The 23,455-nt window shown below is 47.0% G+C and overlaps 1 protein-coding gene across 4 annotated transcripts in view; it reads left to right on the top strand.

Annotated features, from left to right (window-relative positions):
* Nucleotides 1-22,778, top strand: part of LOC309396259 (tetraspanin-15-like) — a 50,237-nt gene extending 27,459 nt beyond the window's left edge. For 2 of the 4 annotated variants that reach the window (XM_081961250.1, XM_081961252.1), the window contains exons 3-9: nucleotides 8,976-9,050; nucleotides 11,650-11,745; nucleotides 13,489-13,602; nucleotides 16,657-16,710; nucleotides 18,825-18,941; nucleotides 19,721-19,948; nucleotides 20,687-21,102. In XM_081961250.1, coding sequence (XP_081817376.1) covers nucleotides 8,976-9,050; nucleotides 11,650-11,745; nucleotides 13,489-13,602; nucleotides 16,657-16,710; nucleotides 18,825-18,941; nucleotides 19,721-19,948; nucleotides 20,687-20,719 — 717 coding nt within the window. In that variant the 3' untranslated portion in view covers nucleotides 20,720-21,102. Of the gene's footprint in view, nucleotides 1-8,975; nucleotides 9,051-11,649; nucleotides 11,746-13,488; nucleotides 13,603-16,656; nucleotides 16,711-18,824; nucleotides 18,942-19,720; nucleotides 19,949-20,686; nucleotides 21,103-22,159 lie in introns of those variants that run through there. The other 2 variants (XR_014176077.1, XM_081961251.1) reach the window with 2 other exon arrangements.
* The last annotated feature ends 677 nt before the right edge of the window (nucleotides 22,779-23,455 follow it).

The following is a 23,455-nucleotide window of genomic DNA, read 5'->3' as shown; positions in this document are numbered from 1 at the left end:
TGGCTGAGGATGGCTCTGATGCCGAACGGGGAAACGTCACAAGTCAACACCAGTGGTAGGGTCTGGCTGTACTGCACCAGGAACATGTCTGCTGACAGAAGTCTTTTTACCACGGCAAATGCAGCTGCTTCGGCTCTGCCCCAGGACCACTTCGTGTTCTTCACCAGGAGACGATGTAAGGGCTCACCAACGATGGCTTTCTGTTTAAGAAAGACACTGTAGAAATTAAGGAGCCTGAGGAACGCCTGCAGCTCAGTTTGATTGTGAGGTGTAGGGGCGTCCTGGATTGCTTTAATTTTTTTAGTGGTCGGGTGAATCCCAGAGCCGTCAATTAGGTACCCTAAGAATTCAACCCTTGGCACGTTAATTTGGCATTTTTCTTTTTTCAGACAGAAGCCTTTGTCTCTAATTCTGGTCAAATCAGTTCATAAACGTTTGAAAAGTTGTGCCTCATTTGCAGCCGATACCAAAATAGGGGATGACTCCTGGAATCCCCTGCAAAAGCTGTTCCATGACGCTTTGGAACAGTCCAGGGGCGATACTAACTCCAAATTGCAGGCGGTTACATTTGAATGCACCCTTGTGCGTCACAATGGTTTGGGCCTCTGCTGTAGTGCCATCTACAGGCAATTATTGGTATGCCTGCGGCATGTCCAATTTAGCGAATACTTTGCCGGGGCCTAAAGAATGTAATAAATGCTGTACAATGGGTACAGGGTAAGTGCTTTGTTGTAACGCTTTATTGATTGTGCACTTGTAGTCCGCGCAGATGCGGACAGACCCATCAGATTTGACAGGTGTCACTATAGGGGTCTCCCAGTATGCATGATCAATCGGCTCTAGGATTCCCTGGCCTACGAGCTTGTAAATTTCCCTATCAATTTTGGGGCGGAGAGCGAAAGGTACTCTCCTGGGTTTTAGCCTTATGGGGGCTAGGTTGGGGTCCAAATTAAAAGAGATTGGAGTCCCCACATACTTACCCAGACCAGTGCCGAAGACATCCTCAAACTCCTTAAAAATTGCTTCGGCACTTTTGTCTTTCAAGACGTTGATACCGGTCACTTCTAGGCCTAGGGCTTCGAACCAGTCAAACCCCAGGAGGCTTTGCAGGTTGCCGCTGACCATCATCACTGGGAGCTGGCCGCTGTAGTTTTGAATTGCCCCGGAAGGTGCCCTGGCCCACGATGGGGTCCTTGGTTGGGCCTCTGCTGGTGGTTAGGTTGACTTCTCGGGTGCCAGGTCATCATGGGGTGCTCACTTCTGCAAACCTTGGTGATGTGCTCCTTTCACTCGCAGCGCTGGCAGATAGCGTTGCAGAAACGCAAGACGATCTGGCATGGTCTCCGCAGCTTGCGCAAAACGGGAAACACAGTTCGAATTTGCGTGCCGGCTTGGCGCAGCTACTGCGCATTCAGCAGCTGTCATCGTTGTCTTCTGAGCTCTCGGCCTCTGCAGCCTCGCAATGTAAGCGTGTGCTCTTTCGCGCGTCGTGAGGAGTGCTTTGGTGATGCAGGATTTCTGTAGACTTAACGGCCGATTCGGATACCCTGGTTTCGTCCAAGGCGATCTGTAGAGTGAGGTTAGATTTGGCAAGTAACCTCCTCTGTAAATTAATGTCCTGCACACCGCATATGATGCGGCCTAGTATAAGTTCTTCCAGGTCTCGGAACTCGCAGTACACTGCGGCCTTCCTTAGCGCTGCAATGTACTCGATCAATTCGCCTTCCGTCTGATTACGAATATTAAATTCGTCCTAGCGGACGTGCTTTGATGGCTTGGGAGCGTAGTGTGTCTTCAGCGTCTTTTGGAGCACTGACCAAGTGACCGATTGTAGCGGCGTTGGCTGAGATAGGTCTTTGGCTGTTTCAAATACTTTCCGTCCACAATAACCCAGGAGCATGTTCTCCTTGCGGCCTTCAGAAAGTCCCATGAGGTTGTTGGCTTCGAGGAAGCAGTCGATCCTCAGCATATACGATTCCCAGTGTTCGGTGACTGGGTCATACGGAGTCGGTGGGGTGTGCATGGCCATTTTGTGTTCTGAGGGCGTTTTGAGTTTGCCACTATAAATGGTTGCTCAAAGCCCCAGAACAGAGGACCTTGGTGGAAACCATTATAACAATTGCTAGTATCTAACAGAAAGCAGTGGAGGATGACATGGCTGTGCCTGCGTTCACAGCTTAATGCAAAGAAAGCACTTCCCTTTACTCTCTCCTGTGGTGGGTGCTTTCCTTCGGCTCCAAAGAAGTGTTGACGGCTCCCAAGGAGTGATGGAAGCGCCGGGGGCATTTGAGGCTGAAAGGACGCCACCCTGGCTCTCAGCTTGGGAGGCCAGCTGCCAGCTACATTTTTTTCCTTTCCTTTGGTGCAGCTTCCCATCTCTCCCCTTCTCTGTTTTTCTCTGAAGGGCAGCCCAGATCTGCCCCCAAACAACTCACATCCATGCAAGAGATCAAAGGGAGGCTCCTTGTGTGAAGGTTTTTCTTTCGGGGTTGCCTCTTCATGGTAAGCCTGCCAGGAGCTCTTTTTCCCAGCCAAAGGCAGCACATGAATCCCTGGGTAGGGGGGCTCCTAGGTCAGGTGCCTGGTCTTGCAAGGAAGGCCTTCTGCCCAAGCAAAGCATGGGAGGGGGCCCTTCCCTCTTGCCTTGGGCAAGGCATCCCTGGTCCTGTCCATCTCCACTCACAGGGGAGCAGAGAGGAAGTGGAAAGCCAAGGCTGTACTGAGAGCAGTGAAATATCTTTAATGAAAGCTTTGAAGTTCCTCTAGATAAATTTAAAAAACCAAAAAAAATGATGGGTCGTAGATTGCAGAAATGAAACAAAAAAGTAGAAAAACAGAGAATTTGAAAAATAATATGGAGGGAGATCACTTCCGGTTCCTGCTGGCGATGGACATGCTGTCTGCTGCTCGTCTCCTCGGTTGGCTCCGTAAGGAGCACAGGGGGCCTTGGAGGGGTCTTCTGCTGAAGGGCGGCTCGCTGAAACCCCCTGGAATCGGTGGCAGCCAGCGGGGGTGTTTTCAGCCTTGCCTAGGAGCCGGGAAGTGGAGGGGGGGTTGGGGACAGCTTCGGGCTGTCCGCCCTTTTGCCGAATGGGCTCCGGGAGGAAGGAGTTTATCCAAGGAAGAGCGGCTGAATGCTGGTGGTGGGAGAGCCATCCTGATCTCCTTAATCGTCATTAAAGGATAAGCAGCAGACTACTGTAAGTTCGTGTTCAACTTATTTGAAACTGAAGATTAGAGGGGGTGTTTCTTCTCTTTACCCCCCCCCCCTCGGATTAAGTGGCATTTGAACTATCTCTCTCTATATTGGAATGGAGAGAGAACAAAGGCTGACTCGTCATTTGAACTAACTATGTGAGAAAGATCGCTATCACAATTGCAAGAGATGATTGCTGAGCTGTCTTTTTTTAAAAAAAACTTTATGGAGATCTCCGTTCTTCTCCCTGTGAAAGGAGGAGCCAAGATGGCTCTCTTCCGTCTTTGTTTTTGCACTTACAAATGAAGTCTGCCTTTTGAAACTACCTTCGGGAAAAAAAGCCTCTGGTATTGTTTTATTACCCTCTCTGAGGGAGACCGGGACCTCCCCTGTTACGTAGTCTTCCTGGACTTTGATTATCTGACCTTCCCCTTTCTGGTATGCCTCGGTGCCTTGGAACTATGAAGGAGAATTAACTCTTCATTTTCGGATTTGCCTGCCTCCTTGGACCAGCACAGCTGCGCAATCCGCTGACACCATTTTCTTTGTAAAAGACTAATACACATCTCTAAACGTAGACAAATGGGGCCTAAGAAACCACCAACGGGCAAGTCATTTTCGGCTCCTGCATCTCCCACCTCCAGTCCAAGCATGCAGCAAATGAAAATTACTTCATTGTTACAAAAAGAAGGGTCTGGAGAGAGCCCAAAAGAGCTATCTGTTTCCCAAATGTTTCAAGAAATTATGAGGGGTCAAAATGAGTTGAAAAAAGAGGTGACAGATCTCAAAGATGAACTCAGAGATGTTAAACATCATATTTCAGAAAATAAACAGAGAATTGTGGTGTTGGAGGAGGGAGTGGCTGGGCTGGGGGAGGAGGTTAAGGCAATCCGGAAGGGAAATGTAGACCTGGAAAACTTCATGGCAAAAATAGAATTTGAAAGAATGGCCTTTTTTTTCTCAGATTCCAGAACCTACCAGAGACAGAAAATGAAGACCTTAAGGATATTATGAGTACAATTTTAGCAGAATACATTAAGAGAGACAAGGAACAGCTGTGGTGGGATATGGATCTGGTTTACAGGATTAATTCAGCATATGCTAGAAGCCATAATGTTCCAAGGGAGGTACATGTTAAATTTCTCAGGAGGACCACAAGGGATGAGGTGCTTGGCGCCCAAAGGGAGGGACCACTAAAATATAAAGATGAAGAAATCACCATTCTTAAGCAAATTCCGAAAAAGATAAGAGAAAGAAGGAGGAAGTATTCCTCCTTATCAAAGAAATTATACAATAAAGGAGTTTGGTTTAGATAGTTATTGCCAGAGGGAATGATGATCTTTTGGGAGGAAAATAGAATTAGAATTAATACAGTGCAAGAGGCTGAAGCCTTCATTAAAAAACATTTCTCTCTTCTAGAGGATGAACACAGGGAAGGTAGTGAAAAGGGTAGCAAGGTACAAGATATGAAAGAGGGGGGGCTGTGGCTCCACCTGGGGACAGGGAGGAAGGAGCAATATCGAAAAGGCTCAGGTCACAAAAATAAAGGTATTTGAAATATTTGTAATTGTTGATATTCTAGAAAGTGACAAAGGAAAAATGATTGAACACATGGTTGATACAACATAGAATAAGATTCTGTTTTTTGCTTATCTTTTATACGTTGTTTTTAATATTGTAAAAATTGTGAGATTTGGAGGGATTTCTACCACTAGCGTGGGAGCTGCCAAAATTTTCTGTGTACCCCTTTACCTTTTCCCATAAATGTTTAAAAACCAATAAAATTCTTTAAAAAATAATAATAATAATAGGGAGAAGTACATTTACAACAGAGTTAAAACATTTTTTGAAAACTCATTAGTTTCAAATGTTTCTGGGGAAATAAATAAAAAACAACATAAAGAAATTACCTGAAGCTATTTGTGATAAGAAAGAAAGCAAAGCAGAGAAGAAAAATCCTTCCCCAAACGATGTTATTTTAAAGGAAAACCAGGAGTCTGAAAATTCACCTCAGGCCTTTTGGGGATGCGGTGAAGTTTGTTAAGCAGCCTGCCAAATCTCTGTAGGGTTCTGTAGGGAGAACGAAGCAGGCAGGGACTGAGGCAAGGCAGGTTGAAGCTAACACAACCTTTATTAAAAGTGGCAAACGGATCATAAGTACGGCAAATCTCAGACTGGCAAACAGCGAGCAAAAGACAGCTGACAGCTCTTTTATAGTCGAGCTGTCAGGCGATTGACCAATCAGGTAGCTGGATTCTCCCGTCGGCAGTCTGAGTAGGGTCCAGTTAACTGTGTTATTTGCCCAGGGAGCCACCCTGGTTTAGATCCAAAGTTCTGAGCGTAGATCAGGTCTCCCACGTTAAAGGCTCAAGCAGTGCAGTCTATGATGAGGCTTTTCTCTGGAACATAACTGGGGAGCAGCCGGTCCAGGGTTGTCTGGAACCGGCATCCCATTAGCCGTTCTGCTGGGCTTTGGTTGGTAACCGGGCACGGTGTTGTATGTTGCGCCAGGAGGCATTGGGACAATTTATTTTGCCAATTGTCTGGCCCCAGGCGGCCCAATGCCTCCTTAGTATACTGGACGGTTTGTTCAGCCAGGCCGTTGCCCACTGGGTGAAACGGAGCCGTGGTCGCATGTCGGATGCCTAGCTGGCCTAGAAACATTTGAAATGGTGCCGACGTGAACTGGGGTCCGTTGTTGGACATCACCACATCAGGCAACCCATGGGTTGCAAAAAGTCTTTCTAGAACTTTAATGACAGCTTCTGAAGTGGTGGATGGCATGAGCGCCAGCTCCACCCACTTCGAGTAGGCGTCCACTACGATTAGAAAATTCTGTCCCAGGAATGGGCCAGCGAAATCCAAATGGATTCGTGTCCATGGAGCCCGGGCATGTCCCACTCTCTAACGGGTACTGATGGGGGAGCTGGCCTTGACTGCTGGCACTGTTGGCAGGCAGCCACCCAGTCTTCTATCTGCTGGTCAATTTTGGGCCACCACACGTAGCTCCTGCCCAGCGCTTTCATGCGCACGATTCCAGTATGCAAGCAGCTCAAAATTGGCGCCCTAAGCTTGGAGGGAGGTACTACCTGGCTTTCCCACAGCAGCATCCATTGAGAACGGATAGCTTATGCTGGCGTACGGAAAAGGGCTGGAACTCCTGACCAACTGGCCCTTGCGGCCACCCTCTGCGCACCCAGTCCAGCACCTGGGAGAGAACAGGGTCCTTGGCAGAAAACCTGGCAATATCCTGGGCGGATATTGGCATAGCTATTTCCTCAACTAGTAGGACAGAGGCAGCGGGAGCAGGGTCAACCACTGGCGCTGGCAGGGGGCAGCGGCTGAGGGCATCAGCATGCCCCAAGTTCTTCCCTGGCCTGTAAAACAGCTGGTAATTGTAGGCAGCCAGGAAGACTGTCCACCTGGTCATTCTAGGTGACAATATTTGAGGGGTCTGGCGGTCCCCTGCCAAGAGACCCAAGAGGAGCTTGTGGTCCGTGACTAATTGGAAAAATCGACCGTAGACATAGTCATGGAACCGCTTTTTCGGGTTGTCAGGTTGAGGTGGCTGATGTCCTCTTCAATGTCTGAGAGATCGTCTGCTTCAACCTCGTCGTAGTGGACAGCGTGGCCCCTGCTGGCATGAATGGCTGGCGGCAGAAATTTTTGAATTTCTGCGGTAGACTTGTCAGACATCTCGTATGCTGTGGTTTCGTCCACGGCTGCCTGAAGTGTCAGCTCTTTTTGCGCCAGCAAACGCCGTTGGAGTCTGAGGTCTCTGATACCACAGACCAGCTGTTCTAGTAGGGCATTGTCCAGCACAGGGAAATTGCAACGAAGAGCCGCCGTTCTGAGAGACACCATGTAGTCCGACATGGATTCCCCCTCTCTCTGGACTCTTTGTCGGAATGCATAGCGCCTCGCCATGTGTGAGGGAGTTGGAGAATAATGGTTCTTCCGCTTCTCCAATAGCGTCTCCCAAGGCATTGAGTGCACTGACTGAGGGGCTGCTAAAGCCCTGGCTGTGCCAAACAACTCATGGCCACAGGCGCTGAGGAAATAGCCTCTTTTATGGCCGTTAGACAAACCAGTGAAGTCGTTTGCCTCCAGGAAACACTCAAAACTTTCAAGGTAAGCGTCCCATGTTTCGGTGGCCGGGCTGAATGCCGAGAATGCTGGTTGGGTAGCCATCCTGAGAAGGACGGGCGTAAAGAATCAGAGAGAAAAAATTCAGCGATGAGCAATGTCTCGTCGCTTAGTGACTTGAGACAGCTCTAACAGTGACTTCGCCTTTGTCCTTTTCCCACCTTCGTCGCCAGAGTTCTGTAGGGAGAACGAGGCAGGCAGGGACTGAGGCAAGGCAGGTTGAAGCTAACACAACCTTTATTTAACAGTGACAAACAGCTCATAAGTACGGCAAATCTCAGACTGGCAAACAGCGAGCAAAAGACAGCTGACAGTTCTTTTATAGTCGAGCTGTCAGGCAATTGACCAATCAGGTAGCTGGATTCTCCTGCCGGCAGGCTGCTGCGTCTTAGCCAATCAGGAGTCAGCAATGCAAGTCTATGGCAGGGCAGTTCAATACACAACAGATTTTGCCCCAAGTTCAGTTCAGACCTCATAGAGGGAGTGCCTTGCTTTATGGCAGCAAAGGTGCAATCCAAGGAAAGTTGTAAAATGAGGACTGCCTATTTTTAATCCTGAGAACATTGGAAGAAGAAAGATGTAGTTTGTGAAAGTGTTAAAAGGCAAAAAGAAACCACATCCCATGTTGCTCATGGGAATAAGAAATATGAAAAAGCAAAAACTGTAACTGTTCATGGTGATCTCAAGTTAAATAGAACATTTGGGATATAATCCTGAAACAGTCATGTACAAAAAGTGAAAGACTTAACAAAATGCAAATTTATTTTAATAAGTAGCTAAAGTTATGCAGAGGTTCCTACCTCTGTGGCTGAGTTCACAGTGCAAACCCTTTCCACTGCTTGATTGTTCTCGCTGTCAGGAAGTTTCTCCTTAGTTCTAGGTTCCTTCTCTCCTTGGTTAGTTTCCATCCGTTGCTTCTTGTCCCGCCTTCTGGTGCTTTGGGGAACAGGCTGACCCACTCTTCTTTGCGGCAGCCTCTCAAATATGGTTAACATCGTAAATAAGTTAAATATTGTAAATACATTGCAATAACATTCCACTCAGGAAAATAGGAAGTAGGTAATATTGCAGCAGCTGATATACACTCTTTTAAATTTAATGAGTTATTAAAAGTGATTCATTGTAGTAATCTAGAAGCCTAAGTGTAAGAGAAGAATGGCATTGTATCGGCCATTGGTTGAGAAGACTCCTGTGCATGGGCTTTAGCGACAAATCAGTTTCATTGAACCTTCATGTGTGGACCTGGTCTTTCCCTCCTGACATTAAAGCACATGCTTTTTGGGGAGGGGGGGTTGATTTCTGTTTCATACATGCTCTTCCATCTCAAGACCATTTGTCTGAAAGTTTATGGAGTCCACTTCTCAAAGGGAAAAAAGAAGAAATCCTCTGAATCCAGTAGCTGATGATCTTAAACTAGGTGAAATTATCAAAAAGGCTTTGCCCTACATTTCTTCTGTGGCATCTCCTGCTCATTGGATGGAGAAAAAAGTTATTTCTGTGTCTTGTTTGCATTTTAGGAAGGTGACCAACATTGTTCTAATGACCCAGCATTGCTAAAAAAACGAGCACAGACGTCCCTGTTTTAATGACCCTTGGTTTCTCTGCCCCCCCCCCCTTTGTCTCTTTTGCCTAGTTCTTCTGGGTCCTCCTGGCCATCTTCATCATTGAGTTGCTACTATTGATGGTCGAAATCATCTTCGAGAAGCAGGTAAGCTCTCTAGGTCAGTCCCTCCCATGACTGGAGACTCCTTGCCCATGAGAGCTTATGAATTGGAAAGAGGGAGGAATCATTCATTCTTTGCATCTGCCTTTACACAAAAGGGAAAAAACAGTTCAACGGCAACAGAACCATAAAAGACAGATTAGGAATACAAGTTAAAAGAGGCAGGAAAATGATAAGAGAATACTTCTCCATTCTAGATGAGTTCAAATTGCCAGGACCAGATGGATTACATCCCAGAATCCTGAAGGAGCTGGCAGAGGTGATCTCTGAACCACTTAACCACTGAACCATATATTTCAAAGATAGGTTGGACTTTGTGTAAACATGAATGCAAAAAACGAGTTAAACAATTCTGCTTTCTCCTGGGTGCTTGTCACTCTCTTGCCACTTTCTCCCACTAATGGATCAATCATTTCCTTGACTTTTTCCTTGTTTTTTATATGTTGAAAGAGGCTCTCTTTTTTGGTTATTTTTGACTTTTGTCGCAAGCATTAATTCATTTTGAGCCTTAGCTTTCCTCACTTCACCTTTGGAGGCTCGGGCTATTTGATGATATTCTGCCTTAGTTATGTGCCCTCTTTCCACTTTTTATACTTGTCCTTTTTGTCTTTCAATTTATCAGAGAGTTCTTTATGCAGCCATGCTGGCTTCTTTTGAGAGCTGTTATTTTTCTTCTACATTAGTATTGTGCTAGACTGGGCTTTTATAATCTCACTTTTCAAAATTTCCCAAGTATCTTGGGTTGTTTTCCCCTTGAGGATTCTCATGGAATACTTCCAGAATTATCTCTAAATTTATTGAAATTAGTTCTCTTAAATTCCAACACTTTAGTTTGACTTTGTTCTATTGCTTGTGCTTGTATAACGTTGAATTGCAATATTGCATGATCGCTCTCCCCCCCCCCTCAAATAAAAGGTTCCTGTAGCTTCAACATCTATCATTTCACCAAGGTCCCTTCCAACTCTGTTACTGGTATCTCTGCTCGTGAGAATTAAATCCAATAGGACTGTATCAATTTTTTTCTCCCCATTGTTTAGTTTAAAGGCTTCTGCTTCCTTCCCCCACATATTGTCCTCTGATGGGAGCTATAACTATTTCAGGGCGTCTAGCAGGCTCTAGAAATTTCTGTAGCTGTTCTGCATCTTCTTAGAGATTCTTTATCTATGGTTTCCTGAGGTTTGATAAACTCCTCTTCCTCTTCTTTTTTCTGGCGGTCAGGTTTGACTTGCCTCTCCCTGCCCTGGACTGACCTTCAGCTGTGGGCTATGGGGAAATTACCCAGCCTGACATCCAGTCACTCTAGAACCTTCCTTTGACCCTCCTAACTTGGGCTGGTTTTGCAGATGTTGTTGTTTTCCTGACTTTCCAGCTGCCTAGCCTTTGGCACCTCTGTCTTTGGCTGGCGTGGGTAAGACCTTCATCAGCTGCCACCCAGTTCTGCCATTTTTGGGGGTGGCCAGGTTCTGCCACACTCCTCAGCCCTGTCTGAATTGTGGCTGCCCATGGTCCCCTGCAACCCACAAGCTGATTTCCTTTCGAGCTTTCCTGCTTTCCTTCTTTCTCCACTGCCACCTTCTTGTTTTTTCCTGCATTCCCCCATATAAATACATCCTCTCTCTTAACGCTCATGCACACACAGGCAGCAGTCCCTCCCCCTTCCTTAGCAGGAGCCCGGCCCCAATCCACCCCACAGTCTCCGGTGGAGGGGCTGGGCCTGAGTGCCGCAGGGCTCCTGCTGCAGGAGGGATCTCGCCCGTCTTCCCTCCCACTTTTGGGCCACATTGGCCTACGGAGCCCATACATGCAGGTCCCAACCACATTTCAGCCCTGTGGGGACACTGACCTGCTCTTCATCCTCATGCCGCTGGTGAGAAGAAGGAAGGATACGGGTGGAATGCCAGGAGTGCCAAACAGAGTCAGGACCTGGCATTTCGGCTTATTCTTTTGCCCTGATCCTGCCTGAAGCAAAGGCCTCTGGACAGAAGGTCTTGGGCAGACTCTGTGGGCCCTCTTTCTGCTCAGGAGAGAAGGAGCCCCATTCTGAGCCTGGCCAGAGCCCCGGATGGAGGGGGAAGCTGCATTTCCCCCTAACTACTCCCCCTCCCGTTTTGCTGAAACCCTGTTCAGGGTGGCTGCAGCAAAGGCCACAGGACCTCCTGAGCTTAATCCTTTCACCGGAGGTCTTCCCTGCTTCCTGCTGGGCTCTCTCCCCTCCCTTGCCCCTCAGCACACAGACTCAAAACTGGTCTGGGGCAGGAAGGGACTTGATTCCCCCAGTGGGTTCCGGTCACTATGTGGCCCTCTATGAAAGAATCAAGCTGATGCCGTTACCCTAACAATAATTACTGGTGGTCTTTGGTGCTTCCAGCCCTGTGACTCTGTGACTCTGCGATGCTAGAATTTCAACAGGATAGTGTCAGAACATCTTCCTTGGGAAGTAAAGGGTGCTTGTAATTATTTAGCCCATGCTGTTTTGACATTTGCGGCTGCCACAAAGGTGAAGGCTGCTGGCCTTGCCAGATGACCCCCAACTTGGGTGACCTCTTCAAGACTCCTCTCACGCCCCGGGCCCTTTTTCTTGCAGATGAATGCCGTGTTCCATTCCAGCATTCAGGATGGAATTAGACACTATTATGATGACTTGGATTTCAAAAATATTTTGGACTATGTTCAACAAAAGGTAACGCTATAGTTTTGGGTCAACTGTCAATTTGTTATAACAAAAATGTTCATGGAGAAAGGTTAGATGGCTAGACCGATCCAGAATGCCTTATTCTGCTAAAGAGTCCATGTGCGATCTGGGATAGATTCTCCCATTCTGGCACTGATGATGTTACCTTGTTTGGGCAATGAAAGATCTGCTGGAAGCCAACCAAGGCCAGAGAGCACCAAGAATCCCTCATTTCAACCCTGAGCTAAAAATATCCCCCTTTGTTGGATCCTCTCGTTCATTTGGGGCTCTGGGTGGCCTCTTTGCAAACAGAAGAATTTCCTCAGCTGGTAACACCAAAGACGAAGGACAAAACAGAATTCTTGGGGAATAACCTCCGAACTGAGGAATATCCCCAAGACTCCCCATAGTTCTTCAGGGACCTTTGCTTCTCACAGCAGACGCTGCAGGAAAACCATGTTGGTCCATAATAAACAAAAACCAGGAGGACCTTTTTAGTCTACCAGGTTTTATTAAAAGGCATATATACCTTTGTGATGCACGATGCATCTAACGAAGTGAGCTGTACTTCACAAAGTTTATGCCTTTTATTATTTATTTTATTTTGTTTTTCATTTTTTTATTTTTTTATTTAATTCAAAAGTTAAAATACAAATTCACCAAAAACCATTAACCATTACGGTCATTGTCTCTGGTCTGCCCAGGATCAAATATCCTTGATTGATTCCTAATAATAAAACTTTTCCTTAAAATTATTCCATACCCATGGTCCAGGAGCCATTGTAGTTCATCATACTTATTAGTAACTGCTGGCAGTTGGCCATAAGTTGAAGTCACAGTCCGAGCTGTAACAATCAGTTTTTAGCTAGCAGCTCCACGTCAGTTTCACCCAAATTGACTTCTTTCCTTGCAAAATGAAAATTCCTCACTTTCCCAATCTAATAAGGTGCTGGGTAACAAAAGAAAGAATTTGACTGATCTGCAGAGACACTGATGGGTGGAAAGTGCAGGTGTTCTCTCTTAGTCCAGAGTTCTTGTGTCCTGGGTTTTTATCTCCGTTACGGCTTTTTTGAAGAAAACTCTTGCTAGAACTGTTCCCTATTTGACAGTGGCCAGCAGGGAAGTTTGGATTTGAAGAGGAATGAACAAAAGACTCACCTTCTGCCACGGGTTCAATAGGAATTGCTGCGGCTGTTCAGGTGTATTCTGCCACTTTGCTATTTCACCCCACTTCCAGAGGGAGGTGAATTTTGGGTGATCTTGCCAAAATCTCAACTAGACTGCTCTGGCCTCAGACAAACCTTTGCCCAAAACAAATTCATTCCAGTCTGCTGATGGTTCTGTTGAAAGTGGCTTCCCATTTCTGTCCCTTGGCATTTCAGCAGGAAAATGTGAAAGGTTCGGCCATTGGAAGACCCTCTTCCACTCACTAACCCTTGGCCCATTAGAAGAACCCCGGGGAGCAGCCCGGACATTTGTAGGACAGAAGGAAGCACTGCCTGTCAAGCATAGATGAGCATGGTTCCCTCTTTCCCTGGGCAAAGCAGCCGTGGCTGGAGCCCAGGTTTTCCCTCAGCTTTACCAAGTGGCCATAGATCTCTTCAGAGAAATAGCCTCGCGTGCTTAGAGCAGCCCAGTCTCTTGGAAGGCTACGAAGGCCTCTGTCCTGGCACTTCCTGGCATTGCCCTATCATTTTGCTTTTCGTGATTGAAGAGGAAGAGATGCACTCAGCTGTCCTCTTTGCCTTGTAGTTTTCCTGCTGTGGAGGTGATGAATTCAGCGACTGGCATGTGAATCCATACCACTCATGCAACGGCAGTGGCCCTCTGGCCTGTGGGGTGCCCTATACCTGCTGCATCCGGAAGGTGAGTGGGAAGAGGCTTGCACGGGGGCCTTCCAGAAGGGAGGTGGGTGGCTTGAGGCCCCTTGCGCTGGCATCCCTTTGGGCTGCTTCATGGCAGGGCCACCGCCTCCTTCTGTTCCAAGGGCAGGAGGTTTTGTGACATGTTTCTTTTCAGGCCACACCTCAGGTTCAGTTACCGCAGGCTCCCTCCCCAAGTGCTCCTTCCACGGACACGGAAGTTCAGCTTTTACTGGAAGAGTTTAGAGGACATAGATCTGTAAGGTGCCCAGGTTAGAGAAGGGCGGATTTTGAATCCTGCAAAAGAAAGTGCTTATTTGTGTTGCAGCTAGAAAAAAAAGCCAATGCCATCCCAGACTACATCAACAGAGAGGTAGCATCCAAGGTCAGGGGAAGTGCACTGGTGTGGGCACACTTGGAACACGGACTTCAGTTCTGGACAATGATACAAAAAAGATGCTGAAATTCTAGAAAGAATGCACAGAAGGGCAACGAAGTTGATTAGAAGGCTGGAGGCTAAACTGTAGGATGAACAGTTAAGAGTCTAGCGAAGAGATGGAGTAGGGGTGGCATGTTAGCTGCCTTGAAGGGCTGCTACAGAGATGAGGGGAGAAGGTGCGTCGTGTCTGTAAACTTCTAAAATGTTGCAGTTTTTCCGTTTGTGGTGGTTGGCTCGTTTGGTCTGCTTAGGATGTTTTGAAAGGCTTCAGTTCAGTGGTGGGATTCAACATTTTCTGCTACTGGTTCTGTGAGCGTGGCTTGGTGGGTGTGGCTGCTACTGGTTCTGTGAGCGTGGCTTGGTGGGTGTGGCTTGGGCATGGCTTGGGCATGGCAGGGGAAGGATACTGCAAAATCCCTCTTTCCTTCCGATCAGCTGGGGCTCAGGAGGCATAGACGGGGGCGGGGCCAGCCAGAGGTGGTGTTTACCAGTTCTCCAAACTACTCAAAATTTCTGCTACCGGTTCTCCAGAACTGGTCAGAACCTGCTTAATATTACCTCTTCTTCAGTTGGCTTGTATGCTATGCTGATTCCATGTGGTTGTAGGAGTCTGTTGGTAGTTTCTGAGATGTTCTTGATGTATGGCAGGGTGATTTATTTTAGTTAGTTGTACTGTATAGGGTTGAGTAGTCAGGGACGTAACCCTGGAACATGTTGTGCAGGTGCTCCATTTCCTTTTTTCTGCTGTTCCAGTTGCTGCAGTGTATTTGGGCTCATCTAAATGAATCCCTACGCAGCTTCTCTTGTGGGAAGTTGGGTTGTTTCTTTGGTAGTGGAGCCCCTGGTAGGTATGGGTGGTTTTTCTGTAGACTTGCACTTCTAGTTTAACGTTGTGTTCTCTGCTGATCAAGATGTCCAGGAAGGGTAGCGAGTTGTGTTGTTTCCTTCCCTTGGAGTAAACTGGATTCCTTTAAAAATGTTATTGATGGTTCTCTTGGAGTTCTTTAATTGGTCCTTTTTTCTTATGGTGAAGGTGTCATCTACATATCTAATCCATATTTTTGGTTGTATTTGTGGAAGTACTATGGCTTCTAGATGTTGCATGATGACCTCCGCTATAAGTCCTGAAAGTAGTTAAGCAGAGGTTTGTGGGATCCATAATCCTGAGTGTTTCAATCTTTGTGTATTTGGTTAAGTCAGATGTGCAATGGAAAAATGCAGTCATGGATTCTTGGTGGTCAAGAATGATAAAGAATCCATGACCGCATTGCTCCACAAGAAGTATGCTGTGGTCTACTTTGCCAAATGCCTTATTGAAGTCAGAATCAGAATCAGAACAGAGCTGGAAAGGACCTTGGAAGTCTTCTTGTCCCGCCTCCTGCTCAAGCAGGAGGTCCCATATCATTTCAGACAAGTGACTGTCCAATCTCTCCTTAAAAACCTCCAATGATGAAGCACCCGCAACCTCTGAAGGCAACTGTCCTACTGACTAATTGCCCTCACTGTTAGGAAGTTTCTCATTAGCTCCAAGTTGCTTCTCTCCTTGAATAGTTCCATTGTTTCTTGTCCTGCCCTCTGGTGGTTTGGAGAATAGGTTGACTCCTCCTCTGTGGCAGCCTCTCAAAGACTGGAATGCTGATGCTATCACATCACCCCTAGTCCTTCTTTTCTCTAGGGTGGCCATACTAGATGGCTTCTAGCAATTGTCTTGTTTGCTTCTAGGTGCTCACAACTCCTCCTCTCGCTTCTCTTTCCCAGGATTTTCACAGGTATTGATGTCAGGCTGGTCAGCCAGTTGCCAATCCATCGGTTGGTTATATATATAACATCATAGAGAGGTTAGCAGGAAAGAGGTTGAACCTTCAGCCCCGCTCCCCGTAACGCTGCAAGAGAATGATCAACAAAACGAGGCAACTTATTCCTAATACAGCAAAGCACAATCCCCAAATTCATATTTTGTCAAGTTGAAAGTGCTAATCTGCAAAGGTCTGGTTGTGTTTTGAGCAAAATGAAATCTGCACCCATTTCTCTTAATAGGTCTGTTTTTGGAAATGGAAATATTGTTCATTTAGTTATGAATAGTAGTGTGCGATAGCAGTATGAGAGATGGGACAAAGTATAGATTAGCATTTCCATGAAATATTTAAAAAGCAGATTTCATTTTGTCAAATAGATTTGGAAGCCTATTCTGAGGCTTAATAGAAAGAAACCTGGTGGGTAACTGTAGATGAAAAATGTTTCCACTCTGAAGTCTTCCATGCCAGACCGGCCACTAAAATTATCTCGGCCATCGGGAAGCAGGCCGAGTGTGTTTTCGATCCCCTTCTGGGCTTTATTCAGCCCGGGGAAACAGCAGAGCTCTCGGTGCGAGCGAGGGACCCGCCAGGCTTCCCTGAGGGCAGCTCTTGTTCCAAGCAGTCAGAAGTGGCTTCAGAGAAATCCTAGCAAAGCAAATGCAAGGCTGTGCTGTGAATATGGACGGACGGCTCTTTAGATGCAGAACCGCCGGAGGCGACCAGAATGGCCGGCTTTACTCTTCTTCTTCTTCTTCTTCCTGGTGTCATAAACGTCACCACCCGAACTCTCCTACATTGGCCACCCTTCCTCTTGTCTTCGCAGGCGCCAGGAGAAGTCATCAACACTCTGTGCGGATACCGAACTCTAAAGCAAGAGGTAGCCAACGGACAGAGTCACCCACTGGGCTGAGTTGAATGCCAAGCGGCAGTGGGGCAGGGGGGGGGAGCCCAGTGCAAACATAAACAAGCAGGCAAGCAGACAAACAGGGGGGGGGGATGTTGCTGCTGGACTCGCCCTGGAGGAGGGCTGCCCCAGCTTGGCCAGGCAGCCTTCGCTCTCAGCAGCCCCTGTGGCTGGGAATCCAAAGTCCGAGGGCTGAGAGACCCTCAGGCGACACTCAGCCCAGTGCCGGGTCTTCTGAGCAGCCCACCCCCTGCAGAAGAGGCCTCGCTCCCCTGCCAAGGAATTCTTCATCCGTATCGCTTGGCATTGTTTAGAAAGCGCTGGCCCGAAACCAGGAGACAAAGAGTTCTAGTCCCGCTTTGGGCATGAATGCTGGCGAGGTGACGTTGGCCCAGTCCTCCTCCCTCTTGGCCCAATCCACCTCACAGGGTTGTCGTTGTGGTGAAAATAGGAGGAGGAAAGAGCGTTGCTCGCTGCCTTGAGTTACTTATAATCAGAGAGGGATACAAAATGCAGTAAATAAACAAATGAATCTGCTTAATTTTTCATTTAACATCCAGCCTCAGATCACTCAGAAATAATTCAGTTAAAGAGTTAATAGTCCAATGCAAAAGTAAAATGTCAACCCTCTTTTATTAAATGCCATATTTCAAATGCGGGACGTGAGCAGCCTGACAGGCTAAACGCACGTTCAGAGAAAGAAGTGAAACTTGTGGCTGACTCTGCAATTGGCCTCTCTGACACGGTTTCCAATGAACCTCACAAGGGGAGAAGCCGTTTCGGTGACTTTGCAGAGACGGTCAGCAGAAGAACTACAAACCCTTTGTGGCGTTTCTATACCCAAAAGTACAGAGGGCCTCCGGAATGCTTCCCGGCCACTTTCCACTGAAGTCACCCGTCTTCTCTTCCGGGTGACAAGCAACAGCCCCCTGGGGGTGGGGTGTTCTGCCCTACAGCGTGTGTGCGTGTGTGCCATGGGAAGCCGGGGGCCTTAATACAGATGGTCCTCGCTCAGAGATCCCAGTTGGGACCAGCAGCTCCATTGCCCGGCCCCACCACAGGCCCCAAGTGACCAGGGCTTCCGTCCCCAAGAAAGACTCTGTCACAAACCAGTTGTCAAAGGCGCGAATGGCGATCATGTGACTGCCGATGCAAGGAGCAGTTACCTCTTCAGCCCCATCAGAACTTCAAATGGTCACTGAATAAGGCGGGTCAGTAAGCAGGAGCGACTGGTGCGCAGTGTGCCTGATGAGGTCATGTGGCCAGAGGAGGGGGCTTAGCCAACATCCTGAGCTGCTGCCTGGCTGCCCCTCCCCAGGAGACCCTGGAGCCGAATGGTTCAGTCCTGGGCAAACTGAAGAAGCCTCTACTTTGGTTCCCAGAATTCCCCAACCATTTGACCCTCTTCTGCTCGGCCCCTTTCGAGTCGTCCTGGTGATCAGCTGCCCTGGGCTCCTTTATTTTATATCTTTCCATCATTCTGCTAAATTGAAGAGAGCAAATAGGATTAGACCCATTTGGGAAATCTGCAGATTTCAGATGAACCTGATTAGGAGCAAGACTGCAGGCGAGAATGCCAGCATATCTGGGCCCTTGACTGCAATCTTAGCCAGCGCCAGAGGAGTTTAGGGCACACTCCTGGCCACTGCATCCCCAAGAGGAGACGGGGGGTCTTTCAAGCCATTCTGCTCAAAATGGCTGAGAACAGATACCCGTGAGAGTTGTGTGAATGGCCAGGCCAGGAGTCCTCCGGAAAAAGTATGTGGTGGATTCTCACAATGGCGTGATCTGGTCACTGAATTGGCCCCTTACACCGCGTAAACTCACCAAGCGGCTCGGTTTACCCAGCATACTTAAGTCACATCCTCTGATAAGGATTAGCCTGGCCAACTTACTAACTTGGTTAGTGTTATGGAAACCAGTATCTTGGGTAAATGTGGGGGCACCAGCTGGATCTCAGTCATTCTTTAAAGCTTCCATCAGTCAAAGGTAATAGCCAAATGTATGACTGGAGCTCTAAAGGCCAATGACTTGTGACGGGATGAGACACGGTCATGTCCTTAATCGGAGATTTATTCTTTTTGTAGCGATTGGAGCTGGTGAACACCATCCATGTCCGCGGCTGCATCCACGCACTGAGCTTTTGGTTCAAAGACAATTTTGAAGCCACTCTGGCCATTGTTTGCTCCTTGCTCCTTCCTCAGGTAAGGACCCACTTTGTTCTCTGACTGTTGTTTGGGGGTTCTTGTGTTTTTGCCCATGAAAAAGCAGCACAAAAGAGGCATCCTTAGCACATCAGGAGGCTTGGCTGCAAGGGAAAGGGCCCCGAGTGTCTGTCCGCCTGCCCGCCCGCTGGGGGAAGATCCCAGCCCTGGGAATGGTGCTTGCAACCTTTCCATCGTGGTGCCGATCTTGAGGTTTTTAAGTGCTCCACAAGCCCCCACTTGTCCTAATAAGAAGGAATCAGGATCCATGACTCGTCCAGAGTAGCTGCCTTTGTTGGCCCCAAAGTGAACCAGGATAATTGCTGTTTTCTCTCCAGTAGCCGCCTTCCTCCTTTATTGGGATCCCTGGGCAGTCTGGTCCGGCTGGGGTTCCTGCAAAGGAAGCCGTGGGGACATTCAGAATAGGAACAAGCTGGGCAGATGCCCAATTTCTGTTGTTCCCCACAGTTTTCTTTCAGCAGTCGCATTTTTAAAGGATCCAGAGCTGGCATTCTTTCCTTATTTTGTTCATTCAGGGTCAGCACTGACGCCTGAGGTGCATGAGGGCTGGAAGCATTTGAAGAGCAGAAGGACTTTCACCTCACAGCCACCCATGGTGCAGGGTCTCTCCCCACAGTGGAGGGGGCACATCCTGTCCCTCGATCTTTTCACTCTTTAGCTACAGGACTGGCTCTCTTGCTCCCTGCACCACAGGCAGCCAACCCAGAGGGCCAGGTGGCCCCATGCTAAGGGCTCCTGTCTCCCCTTTCTTCTTGCAGGTCTTCGGCTTGGCAATGGCCTGGCTGCATTGGCAGAAGCTCAATGAGATCCATTCCCAGGTGGACACTGTGGACTTCAAGCAACTGGACTGGAGCGACTTCAATTTTGCCACTCTCGACCTCACGGGGGCTGGCTGGTGCTGGTGCTTGCCTCGAGAAGGTGGCTACATCCCAGTCTGTGACACAGAGGATGAGAGCGAGGCTGAGGCCTCCACCAGCCACAGCAAAGTATGAAGCCCTTTGGCCGCTTGCGGTGCCCGTCCCGGAGGGAGAGGGAGAGGCTGGTCAGGGCCAGCCGGCCAAAAGAGGTCTGGGACTGTTAAGCAAAGAGATCGGTGGGTGTCGTAAAGGGTACTTTGCCCTCTGAAATATACACAACCACTCTGTAATTGTTTTTGCATACTAGGTTGAGTTTAAAATTCAAATAGGTTTTTCCAGTTTTGGGACTCTGAACTTTTAATATATATTTTTATTATTTTTTTAAAAAACTGAAATGTAGCAGCTTTTTTATTTTATAGTTTTTAGATTTTAGAACTTTAGTAGAAAAAAGAATCCCAGGTATTTTGTACACCAGATGGTTAAAATATTGCCCCTGCATTTTCCTACATATTACCTAGTAGATGGTCCAAATTTTACACTCGTTTCAAATTTAATTAATGCTTTAATTTCCCAAAAAAAGTCTCCTGATGACTTTAAAGGAGTTTCTGCACTACAAAAACCCAAACAGTCAAGAACCTTGTAATGCAGACATTTCCAGTTCTTTCTGTTTTACAGTCTACAGTACTAATATCGCCATCAAAAAATTCTGATGACCGCGAAAAGCAAGGATGATAGGTAAAGATATATATGGATCTCCAAAATAAAATAAATTTTATTTTCCCATTTAAAAGATTGCAAAACACTGACAGATCTGGCAATCCCACATTTTTTGCCCCTTTGAAAATTAACATTTATGTAACCAATCAGATGCAGCTTAGTCACCCAGTGGATCCACAATGAACTGGTGTTGGAGGACAAAGCGTGTTGTTACCTTCACTGAACTTGAGCAGAGTGCCTGAAAAAGAGTTCTGCACTCATGAAGATCTCACAGCAACGGAGGGTGTTAAATAAATCCCCGCCTTAGGAAATGCCCCCTGCAAACGGCATTTCCTCGTTTTGAAAAAAGGCCCCTGTTGAACAAGGTACAGAAACACTTGCAGAATCTTGTTCTTTTCTAGTCATCCTGCTTTTGAATTTTGCTATGTATATATATTCTTTGCTTCTATTTTCATGATGTTTGTAAGCCCCTATTTGTAATCAGGGTACCTTGGGAGTGTAGTGACTGTGATTGATTGATTGACTGATTGGTTGATTGATTAAATAAACAAGCGGTTGGATGTGGAGTTGTGTTCATCTTTGGCAGCAAACACAGTGTCGATAAGTGGATAGACACCCTCATGGGTCACAGTTCATGTCATCACACATGTGGGAATTCGTCCTGAGGGCATCAAGAGGGACCAGGCGGTGAAATGGTTAAGGCACCAGGCAAGAAACCGGGAGACGCTCTGTTCTAGTAGTCTTCAACATACGACAACAATTGAATCCAACATTTCTGTTGCTAAGCAAAACAGTGAAGTAATTTTGCCCCGTTTTATGCCCCTTCCTTGCCACAGTTGAAAAGTGAATCACAGCAGTTGTTAAGTGAGTAACACTGCTGTTAAGTGAATCTGGCTTCCCCCTTCAGTTTGCTTGTCAGAAGGTTGCAAAAGGGGACCATGTGACCCTGGGGCACTACAACCATCATAAATATGAACCAATTGCCAAGCGGTTGAATTGTGATCAGGTGAGCAGGGGGCTGCTGCATTGCTTATAAGTGTGAGAAATGGTCATCAGGCACTTTGTTCTGTGCAACTGGAACCTCAAACGATCACTAAGTGAATGGTTGAAAGTCGAGGATCACCTCTCCTACCTTAGGAGGAAGCCAACAGGGTGGCTTCCATGGGCCAGTCCCTCCTCCTCAACTCCAGGAAGAAGAGGGCCAAGGCAAGCAGTCCTGGCCCAAAATCTTCTCAAGAGAACGGCAGCATCTCGGAGGCTCCCAAAGGGAAGAGACGTACCTGAGACCGATGGAAACCTGCCAGCCAACCTCAGACTTAGGAGAGAGCTGATTGGGGAAGACTTTCTGGTGTCTGTGTTTGAACTTGTCTAGAGCAGACAGGAGTTCTCTTATTTTCTTGCCTATTTTAATTTGCATTCCTACTCTGTTTTTTACATTTATGTTTTTGGTAGGTTGAGATATATTATCTTTGGGCGTGAAGAATGAATTAAGCAGCTCCGCTTTCTCTATACTACTTCCTTGCCATCTTGTCTCATTAGTTGTTTCCTTGACTTTTTTTCTTTTTTGTCTGGTTGCACCGCCCCCTCGTGGTCACAAACTGAAAATCTGTTTGAATAATACAGATGCAGAGCAAGACTGGCTTGGAATGGTAGCGCGTGGTGGCAAGAAGACTCTCAGCAACCACGAATGGGGAACCTGCAACTGTTGTGAGAGCAGAGGACCACTCCCAAGTCGCTTTTTCCAATGCCATTGTAACTGAATGGTCACTAAATGAATGATTGTAAGTCGAGAACTACTTGTATATAAAGCGGAATCAAACCCCCCCCCCCCCCAACGCTGATCATGACCAATGGTCTCAGGAGTGAAATGCCTGCGAGCAAAGAAAGGAGCTCAGAGAGCATTAAGGACTCCACCTTTTAGCCTGGTGCTACAGAGACTCTCTACTGTTGGATCTCATCCTGCAAGTGCAGATATGAAGCAACTGTCTTTTCCCCTGTGTTTCCCTGGAAAGACGATGCTGTTCTTTCATTTTGTTCCACAACTGAAATGATTAAATATTGATTTAATTTGAATTCTTGTTACCTTATGTTTTCCTGTATTTAATGTACCTGCTAAGGGTATTCAGTAAAGCTTGAAATCTCCTTCCTCACTGGTGTATTCATTGTCTTTGGATTCTCAAAGAACCGTTTATCTGCACCTGGTCACTGTCTGACACTTGGCGAAAATTCACATAAACAGGCACAGAAAGATGTTCCTGTATCGAAGAATGACCACTTCAAAGTGCTAGAAATCCTCTAAAACTTCAATGACTTTTTACTTCTTCCTTAAAGTAATTGTGGAAAAAGATTTCTCCACTACCTGGAAGGGGAGCAGGGACAGAGGTGCTTAAGAGCCACTGGAAGTTGCTGGGAAACAATCACCAAGTGGCACCGTAGCTTAGCCCATTTTAAAGCAGGATGCTTAAGGAGATTTGCCCTAAAATCTCATCAACGTGTTTGTCATATTTTTCTTTTTTAGTGGAGGTGTATTTCATTCAATGGTTTTATCCTCGGTTCAAATTTTGTCTCCACGATGACTTTTCTAGGCAAGCTGTTTGTTCTCTTTCAGCCTTGGGTGAGGATTGATAATACATAACTTATTGGATATTGAGAAAGCTTATAACTTACATTTGTATGCAAAGGAATTATCCTAAGAACACTACACTTAGCATTATTACTAAATTAAAAAAAGGACTCCATCGAGGTTGGAACTGTCTCTCTGCTATGTTTTCAGACTAGTGATACTGGGAAAACTCCAGGGGCCCCAGGGATGTGTGTGGGGCGAGGCCTCTGTTTGCCAGGGTTCCAACAGATTTCCTCCTTCAGACCATTCACCTAGGACCCAAAGCATCCAGCAAAGGCACTTTCATCCCTGCAACC

Source organism: Natrix helvetica (genome assembly GCF_964273705.1).
Source record: "Natrix helvetica genome assembly, chromosome: 8".
NCBI classification, from domain to species: domain Eukaryota; kingdom Metazoa; phylum Chordata; class Lepidosauria; order Squamata; family Natricidae; genus Natrix; species Natrix helvetica.
This window is presented reverse-complemented; position numbering and strand designations above follow the sequence as displayed.